Genomic DNA, 10,196 nt, shown 5'->3' on the forward strand with positions numbered 1-10,196 from the left:
GGAGTGGTAGATGCCAATTTTTATGAGCCAGTATATCAGAAGGAATATAAGTGCTTAGCCGATCATTATGGAATTTTATTTTCTCCTTGTCGAGTGTATCAACCTCAAGAAAAAGGCAAAGTTGAGTCGGGAATAAAATACGTTAAAAATAATTTTTTTGCTCGTCGTAAATTTGATAGATATGAAGAATTAACAAATGGTCTTGCAAATTGGTTAAATAAGGCCAATAGCCGAATACATGGTACTACTAAGAGAATACCTAGAGAACTGTTTGAGCAAGAGGAAAGAAGTAGTTTGATTCCTTTACCATTAGAAACTTTTGATTTGTCATCTTGGCATAATCGAAAAGTAGCAAAAGATTGTCATATTACCATAGATAATAATTATTACTCTGTACCAGAAAAATATATATACAGTGATGTTATGGTACAATTGTCCCCAAAACTCGTTCAAATATTTTCTATACAAAATGATTTAATAGCAAGACATGTTAGAACAGAGGGCAAGGGTATATTTACTACTAATCCGTCTCATTATGCCAAACACAAACGTCTATGCCCAGGTTTTATAGAATATAGTGAACATTATCAACAACAAATGCAGCAGATAGGGAATAATTGCAGTTTATTATTAGAATCATTACAAGAAACAAGAGTGAATGATTGGCAACGTTGTGCCAGAGGTATCATTTCTTTACGTAAGGTTTACAATGATGACTTAATAGATAAAGCCTGTCATAGAGCACTACATTATGGTATAAGTTCTTACTCTAAAATTAAGAATATTTTAAATAGTAATGCAGTAAACTTACTATTACAAGAGTTTGGAGGTAATAATGCTAAACTTATTTAAGGGCCTACGAAGCTTTAGATTATCAGGTATAGTCAATAGTTTAAATTAAAGAATTATTTATATATTTCATTCCATCTTTCAAAATCCTTGTTTGTGGTGATAATGGTAGATTTATTTTCATATCGTTTAGCAATAATATTAAAAAAATCATCTACTGAATGTTTGGGTAATTGCTTAAAACCTAACTCATCAAGAATTCAAGTCAAATGATAAGAGTAATTTAACCTTTTTGTGATAGCTATTATCTGCTCTTGCAATATGTAAATTATAAAGCATATCCGAGACCGTAGTAAAATATACAGAGTATTCTCGTGTTAAAGCTTTTAATGCTAATCCAATAGCAAGATGAGTTTTGCCAGTTCCAGAATTACCTATGAATATGACATTACTCTTAGTATTAATATAATCACAAGTAGATAAATCACTTATTACTTTGGTATCAACACTTGGTTGGAATTGAAAATCAAAGTCTTCTAAATTTTTAGTGGCCGGTAATTTAGCAGCACTTTTACGACGATGGTAATTATTATCTTTACGGTGAGATTTTTCATCTTCACATAATAGTGAAAGCAATTCTTTAAATGCTAGTTTAATATTTTGAGCATAAATAATTCTTTCATTTAAGCTATTGACTATACCTGATAATCTAAAACTGCGTAGGTCATTAAGCAAGTTCTGCATTCTGACCTCCAAACTCTGGCAATGGTAAGTTTACTGCATTACTATTTAAGATGATCTTAATTTTAGAGTAAGAACTTATACCGTTATGTAATGCTCTATGACAGGCTTTATCTATTAAGTCATCATTGTAAACCTTACGTAAAGAAATAATACCTGTAGCACAACGTTGCCAATCATTTACTCGTGTTTGTTGTAATAACTCTAATAATAAACTGCAATTATTGCCTATCTGCTGCATTTGTTGTTGATAATGTTCGCTATATTCCATAAAACCTGGGCATAGACGTTTATATTTGGCATAATGAGACGGATTAGTGGTAAATATTCCTTTGCCATCTACTCTAAGGTGTCTTGCTATTAAATCATTTTGTATAGAAAATATTTGAACAAGGTTTGGTGATAATTGTACCAATACTTCACTGTATATATATTTTGCTGGTACGGAATAATAATTATTATCTATGGTGATATGACAATCTTTTGCTGCTTTTCGATTATGCCACGATGACAAATCAAACGTTTCTAATGGTAAGGGTATTAAATTATTACTTTCTTCTTGCTCAAATAGTTCCTGAGGAATTTTTTTAGAAGTGCCATGTATTCGGTTATTTGCTTTATTTAACCAGTTGGCAAGATCGTGTATTAATTCTTCATATCTATGAAATTTACGTCCAGCAAAAAAATTATTTTTGACATACTTTATGCCTGATTCTACTTTGCCTTTTTCTTGAGGTTGATATATACTGCAAGGAGAAAGTAAAATCCCATAATGATCAGCTAAACGTTTGTATTCCTTCTGATATACAGGCTCATAGAAATTGCTATCTACCACCCCAGAGTAGAAGAGTCACAGGGATTTCAGCACAGTTGGATGGTACACTTTTCAAAAAAGGGCAAACCTAGGTGAATGTTGGAAACCTCGGAAGTTGGAGGGGATAGATGACGTCATTGACCAATAGTAAATCAAGATGGCGTCGGGAGGTGTGGTGTTGGGGAATAATGGCTGCCTAAGCATTGATGACGTCATTGGCTTTGACCAATAGTAGCGCTGTAAAAATCAAGATGGCGTTGGGAGGTGTGGTGGGGTGAGGAATGGCTAAACGGGGGGGTTGGCTTTAACCAATAGTGGCGGAGAGTGAACAGGGGGCGGGACGTAAGGGCAAACCTAGGTGAATGTTGGAAACCTCGGCATTGGCCAATAGTAAATTAAGATGGCGTCGGGAGGTGTGGTGGAGGAGAATAATGGCTGCCTAAGCATTGATGACGTCATTGGCTTTAACCAATAGTGGCGGAGAGTGAACGGGGGCGGGACGTTGACATTAGTCAGCAATTTTCAAGAATATGTTAATTTGACCTTGAAAAATATTGTAATTTGACACTTTATACATGATAAAATTCAAGATACGTGACCGGATGTTAATATTTTTTTTTTTTTTTTTTTTTTTTTTTTATTGAATTAGCAATGTAATATGACACTTGAAATTTACATAATAAAAATACATGTTCAAACTTGTTTGAATGGACTTTGATCTTAAAATAATTTTACACGTGTCAGCAATTTTCAAGAATATGTTAATTTGACCTTGAAAAATATGATATCATCATCTTATAACAAGTTCAAACTTGTTTGAAATAATTTTACATGTGTCAAAACACGTGACCGGATGTTAATATTTTTTTTTTTATGATTAAGCAATGTAATATGACACTTGAAATTTACATAATAAAAATACATGTTCAAACTTGTTTGAATGGACTTTGATCTTAAAATAATTTTACACGTGTCAGCTATTCTCAAGAATATGTTGAAATTGATTTGACCTTGAAAAATATGATATCATCATCCTGCTACAAGTTCAAACTTGTTTGAACATGTTCAAACTTGTTTGAACATGTTTAAACTTGTCTGAATTCCAAGAAAAAATAATTAGTTTGAATTACGATTATAAAAATATCAAATTACAACTTTTTTAGTGGTGGGGGTAATGCTATAAAAAGTGATGTACGTAGCTGTTGAAGTATCTCTTTTGAAATTCACCTTTGCTTCAGTTAGTTTTTTCCGCATATATTTTTTACGTTATTTTTATTATTATTATTATTATTATTATTATTATTATTATTATTATTATTATTATTTTTTGTTTTTGGTATATTTATTATTCTAAACTTAGTCTATATATTTTATACAAAAAACAAATATTACTCAGTTGTAAGTTAACTTTAGTGTTGAACGTTCGGTAACGTATATTTTGCTTAGTATTTGAAAATATAACGGTAAGTGTAAAATTTTTTAAATATTATTGTGAAACTTAAATATAATTTTTTGAAAGATGGACACCTACGAACGAAATGTTATGCAGACGCTAAACGTGGTACCTCAAGGTGGTAGCACTGATATGATGAAGAAAGTGGAGAGAGCGTTGAGGCTCATCAAGACGGTGGAGGAAGCTGAGCGATGGATGATACTTAATAAGCAGAACATCCGCTTATTCAAAAAGATGTTGATGTTAAAGAAAGAAAATCCTCTGCGTCTTGAAGCTAATATTGGACTTTGTAAATCATACCAGCGGCAACTTCACCGACTGCGATTAGATTTAGTTAAGCAAGGTGGTGGTGTCACCAAAAAACAAAATCGACATCTAATCTGGGAGACAATTGAAACCCACCACCAGGGCAGGGTGAAGACTGGTATGATTACCAATTTGGATTATAAAGATCCAAATATATTTTTCAACCGGGCATTTCCAATGTTTAGAAGACACGTTCGGCGTGAGCTAGTGAAGCATCCCCTCAAGGTAAGTAAAATTTAAGATTTATAATTTAAATAGTCTAATGAGATTTTTTTTCAGGTGTATATTATGTTCACGGGCAATTTCATTAAGCCCACCACCAAAGAGGAGGATTTGAAAACATTTATAACGTCGGCCAAGGAAATGTATCTGACAACGGACATGCAGGAGTGGTACAATGATCATGTCAAAAACTATTTGCTGAAAAAATTGGAAGAATTCCAGGAACGCGATAGCGGTTGGGCTCTTGACATGATCATAAATATTCGAGTCCACATGAATAAGTACTCTCCGATCACAGCTGGAACATTTTGTGAACTACCACCAGTCATCAAAAATAAATTGGCTGTGATTAATGTCCAGAATGATGACCAACATTGCTTTTTATGGTCGATAATGTCAGCACTTTACCCGGTTGAAAGGAATCCTCAACGTTTAACTAAGTACCCGCACTATAAACATCATTTAAAATGTGATGGATTAAAGTTCCCCATGTCTCTGGATCAAATTAATAAATTTGAAAAGATGAACCCGCAGCTATCGATTAACGTGTACGGCTACAAAGATACGTTTCTACGTGATTTAGAAATTTTCCCTGTACGCGTTAGTTCGAACACTGTGGGGAAGAAAATTCATCTACTTGCTGTGGAGAATGGGAACAGTCACCACTTTTGCTGGATAAAAAATTTAGCAAAGTTGAGTCGATCGGGTGTAACAAAATACAAGAATAAAATATTTTTATGTGATCGATGTCTCAACTATTTTGCTACAGAAGTCAAACTCCAACAGCATTCAGTAAATTGTGGTGAAAAAGAAGCGGTGCGGGTACGAATGCCTGAAACTGATGACGAGCGGTTCGTTGAGTTCAAAGATTTCAACAGCAAGGAACGTGTTGAGTATATGGTGTACGCTGACTTTGAGGCGTTATTGGTACCACAACATCATGAAGACATGGAAATGGATCATGGGTCTTATACAAAAAATATTCAAAAACATGTACCCTACAGTGTAGGTTACTATGTTCATTGTACCCATGATCCCAACCAATCGTTTTATAAGGCATACCGTGGTGCTGATTGTGTCAAGTGGTTTGTTCATGAACTGGAACAAGTAGCGTACTCATTAGAGCAAAAAATAAAACACGTTAAACCAATGTATCCGCTCACCGTCGAACAAGAACTGGATTTTATGTCAGCAGAGAAGTGTCACATTTGTGATAAAGATTTCGTATCCAATTCCATACGTGTTCGCGACCATTCACATCGCACAGGTAATGTAATTTATTTATTTTTTTTTAATTTCATCTAATTTTATATTAATCTATTTTAGGTATCTACCGTGGAGCAGCACACCAATTTTGTAATCTGCATTATCAAGATTCAAGGGTGATACCTGTTGTGATGCACAACTTAAGTGGATACGATTCGCATTTTATTATTGAAGCTCTGCTGACGGAAATCGACGGTCAAGTTGATGTGTTGCCCATCAACAAAGAAAAGTACATCAGTTTCACAAAGCACGTCTCGGACATTCAATTAAGATTCATTGATTCCTTCCGATTTCTCGCAGACAAGTTGGAAAATCTGGCCTCATATTTAGATAATGATAAAAAATCCATTTTACATAAAGAGGTAAATGATAAAAAATAAATAATTTTTAATACAGGGTTGTAATTTGTTTTTTAATTTTTTATAGGTCAGTAATGATGAACAATTTCAATTGCTGACGAGAAAAGGTGTATTTCCATATGAATACATGAGTAGCTGGGGACGTCTCCAAGAGACAAAATTACCACCAAAGGAGGCGTTCTACAGTGTGTTAACAGATGAACACATAACGGATGAGGATTATAACCATGCGATACAGGTATGGAACACATTCAATTTACATACACTAGGTGATTATTCAGACCTGTATATGAAAACTGATGTGTTACTACTTGCGGATATTTTTGAAAATTTCCGTAACACTTGTATTCATAGCTATAGTCTCGATCCTAGTCACTATTACACACTTCCTGGCTATACGTGGAGCGCCATGTTGAAATACACCAATATCAAATTGGAATTGTTCACGGATATTGATGACTTGTTGTTTATCGAGAAAGGAATCAGAGGCGGTGTAAGTCAATGTTCTAATCGCTATGCTAAGGCAAACAATAAGTACATGGAAGAGGGGTATGATAAAACTCAAGAAGATGTCTACCTTATGTATTACGATGTGGTGAACCTATATGGTGCAGCAATGTGTGGATACCTACCAACAGGAAATTTTAAGTGGGTCGACACACCAAACATCGAGGATGTTGCAGATGATTCACCAGTCGGGTACATTTTAGAAGTAGACCTTGAAATACCCCAACATCTACATGATAACTTTAGCGATTTACCGCCATGTCCGGAGACAACGAAACCACCTGGATCAAAACAAAAATATCTTCTGTCAACCCTTTACAATAAGACCAACTATGTCGTGCACTACAGGAATTTAAAACTGTATACACAACTCGGTGTTAAGGTAACAAAATACCACCGTGTGTTACAATTCGATCAATCTGCATGGTTGAAACCATATATTGATTTCAATACCGAGATGCGCAAGAACGCCTCAAATGAGTTTGAAAAAGCATTATTCAAACTCATGATTAATGCCATCTTCGGTAAAACCATGGAGAATGTGAGGAAACATCGGGTTGTGTACATACGAAAAAATTGGGATGGAAAACATGGTGTGAAGAAATTAATTGCCAATCCCAATTTTCACAGTATGATGGTGCTCGACAATGACGTCAGTATTGTTGAAATGAAAAAAACACAGATACGTTTCAACAAACCCATCTACATAGGCTTCACAATTTTAGACATATCGAAAACGTTTGTGTATGACTTCCACTACAACTACATGTACCAACGGTACAACCCCACAAATGTCAGGTTATTATACACAGACACCGATAGTCTAATTTATAGCGTGAAAAATACTGACGTCTATGAGGTCATGAAACAGGATATTAATCGTTTTGATACGGCTGACTATGCACCCGACAACATCTATGGTATGCCACTACGTAATAAGAAAGTCAAGGGTTTAATGTCCGATGAAAATAATGGTGATGTTATGCTAGAATTTGTCGGATTACGTAGCAAAATGTATGCTATTCGGGTGCAAAATAAAAAAGAGACTAAACGATCCAAGGGTCTCAAGAAGTCAGCTATCCGAAAACTTACTTTTGAGGACTATAAGCGGTGTTTGCTTGAGAACCGTAACTTTTACCATGTTCAGCAAAGCATCCAATCCAAGCGACACCGCTTACATACCATCAAACAGCAGAAAGTGGGCTTATCACCATTTGACCAAAAACGATACATTACTCACAATTCATGTGAAACAAAACCATGGGGCCACTATAGCATTATTTGTTGAGTGTAAGTATTTTATATTTTTTGTTTTTAATATTTAGCTAATTTTTGCTGTTGTTTCAGAAATGTGTCCTGCTGTTGTGATGATCCTCAAAGTGGTTCGGTATTGTGATAGGTGTACAAACAATTGATAGAGTAGTGCGCATGAACAATTGATAGAGTAGTGGTGGGGGTGTAAAAAAAAACTGATAGTTAGGTGGAATTATTGTAGAAAACAATTTAGTGTTAGTTTAAACATACAAAATGCAAGACTTTGGTAATCATAATAGTGATAACAACTGTATTGTTAATATGATTAAAGATAATTGTAGTTTAAGTACTATAAACAATGTGTTAACAAAGTATTTTAAAACATCGGTTAATATGGCAATTAAATGTGGTCGACCGGAAACTTTAAACTACCTTATTGATAAGGTAGAACAAATGGACTTAGAAGTGAAATTTTCCCCATCGTCAGACGATGAAGACAAACAAATTTGGAACTGGATTTTAAAAAATATCCACTCTGGACAAAAAGATGGAATTGTAGGACTATCCATTTTTGAACAATCTTACTACAGTGTATTTACATCAGACGAGTTATCCGACTATGTTAAAGTGAAAGAAATAATTGAAAATTATCTTATGAAGAAAGATAATGATGATGATGATGACAATGGACACTTTTCAGAATAATAATTATAATGTATTTTCGATAATTTATAAATATATATTTTTTAAATATTATTATAATACAACTCTGTTTTTATATGTTATAGATAAAATTTTACAATAAAAATAATATTTTTACAATGTGATATGTTTTATTTTTTTTATAAAACACAAATATGTTCACAAAAACGGTCCACTATAAAAGAAGACTTTTTTTATCAATATATGAATCGTGTAAAGAGTCGAACCCTAGCCACCGGACTTTAACTTTGGATCCGCGTTTAGCTAAGACCTTTTCCACTAAATAAATGTTTCGATCGTGAACTTTTTGTAATTCTTCGGCATAGAAACCACCCTTTATATCTTCGTTGTTATAGTCCTTCAGTAAATATGTTCTTGGGTTTGTAAGTTTCACCTCGCGAATGGTGAATATTTCTGGTGTCCATGATGGATGAAAACCACGAGCAAACGTCGTTCTAAATTTACTTATCCTTACATGATCGCCAACTGTAAATTTTTGTTTTGGACCCACCATCTTAATATGATTGTATGAATCTTTTAAAATCCGTTTTTCGTTTCGTGTATTGACTTGTGATGGCTTCATCCTGATTGTCCGATGGTATGAATTATTGTACTGTTTAATCAATTCCGGTAATACTTTTATCCATTTATAATTACCATACAAACTGAAATGTTTGTACATCATCGATTTCAGTGTGCGTATAAATCTTTCCACAATACACGCCTTTTTAGTTGAATATACAGAATAATGGTTTATGTTGTACTCTTTCATCAATCTCTTAAATTTTTCATTATAAAATTCCGTACCATTATCAGTTTGAAGGTTTTTCGGTGTACGATCTTTTATAATCTGTTCCATGGCATTAGTGACATCCACAGCACTCTTGGACTTTAGTGGCATAGCCCAGCTATATTTGGAGAAGCAATCGATGACCACCAAAATATATTTAAAGTTGGTATTTTGTCTTGCATACGGGATCATTTCTACCAAATCAGCTTGAAATAAATCATTGAGTCCCTTAATGATTACACGCCTTCTTGGATAATTACGTCGAGCTGGTTTATGTAGCTCATTCACAACAATTCGTCTTTTATCCATCTATTAATTTATATTTTATACCAATGTCAACATATAGTAACATGGAATCGGAGTTTGTATTCATGAAACTTTTAGGAATACCAAACGTTAAATAATCGTTTGATTTTAATGTATTAAGTTTATTTTCATCTATAATACTATCGTTTTTGAAGACCTCACAGTATGTTGGTTTAATATCTAAATGATGTATCATCACAGAGATTGGGAATCTAAATACATAAACTCTTGTATTATTTTCCAATATATACCATGCAAAATCAGTAGTTGGATCAGGATAAAATTGTGTTGGTTGTGTATTACGTATTGATATTCGAAAATAACCATTTAATTTTTTCAGACTCTCGTTAAATATTTCAGTAGTGTTATTGATTTTATCACTAACATGATTGATAAGGGTGTATAAATCCACAGCATCAGTTGAAAATTCTGGACTTGCTACATTACTTATTTTTTTATTTTTTGCATCAAAGTATGATTCTTTATCATCTAATGACAAACACTGTCCAAGACTTTCCAAGTTCACAACATCTTGCTTATTTATAGGTTTCCCGACATTCACAATTCGTCTTTGTTTTGCATCGAAGCAATTATTTCCACCATTACATCGAAGTATTGATTCATTATGTGATGTATATGAATCTTGATAATTTTTGAGGAGAGAACATCCAAATTTATCTATACCGT

General features: G+C 33.7%; 2 protein-coding genes across 2 annotated transcripts; one reads left to right on the top strand and one right to left on the bottom strand.

Annotated features, from left to right (window-relative positions):
- Positions 1–1,041: 1,041 nt before the first annotated feature.
- Positions 1,042–1,801, bottom strand: LOC123296126 (insertion sequence IS5376 putative ATP-binding protein-like). Its single transcript, XM_044877591.1, has 2 exons — positions 1,687–1,801; positions 1,042–1,436 (listed from the first exon to the last, which is right to left on the bottom strand). The coding sequence occupies exons 1-2, from the start codon at positions 1,799–1,801 to the stop codon at positions 1,042–1,044; spliced, it is 510 nt and encodes a 169-aa protein (XP_044733526.1).
- A 2,062-nt stretch (positions 1,802–3,863) lies between these two features.
- Positions 3,864–5,711, top strand: LOC123296137. Its single transcript, XM_044877602.1, has 3 exons — positions 3,864–4,328; positions 4,383–5,597; positions 5,652–5,711. Exons 1-3 carry the CDS (start codon positions 3,864–3,866, stop codon positions 5,709–5,711), a joined length of 1,740 nt encoding a protein of 579 aa, XP_044733537.1.
- Positions 5,712–10,196: the final 4,485 nt, after the last annotated feature.

The sequence above is a fragment of the Chrysoperla carnea genome, chromosome 1 (genome assembly GCF_905475395.1).
Source record: "Chrysoperla carnea chromosome 1, inChrCarn1.1, whole genome shotgun sequence".
Classification (NCBI taxonomy): domain Eukaryota; kingdom Metazoa; phylum Arthropoda; class Insecta; order Neuroptera; family Chrysopidae; genus Chrysoperla; species Chrysoperla carnea.

Coding starts and splice junctions, on each gene's coding strand:
- LOC123296126 (XM_044877591.1), bottom strand. CDS start 1,801: ATGGAATATAGCGAACATTATCAACAACAAATGCAGCAGATAGGCAAT. Junction 1,437..1,686: donor TTGGCAACGTTGTGCTACAG/GTATTATTTCTT, acceptor ATATTAAACTAG/CATTTAAAGAATTGCTTTCA.
- LOC123296137 (XM_044877602.1), top strand. CDS start 3,864: ATGGACACCTACGAACGAAATGTTATGCAGACGCTAAACGTGGTACCT. Junction 4,329..4,382: donor TAGTGAAGCATCCCCTCAAG/GTAAGTAAAATT, acceptor ATTTTTTTTCAG/GTGTATATTATGTTCACGGG. Junction 5,598..5,651: donor ATTCACATCGCACAGGTAAT/GTAATTTATTTA, acceptor AATCTATTTTAG/GTATCTACCGTGGAGCAGCA.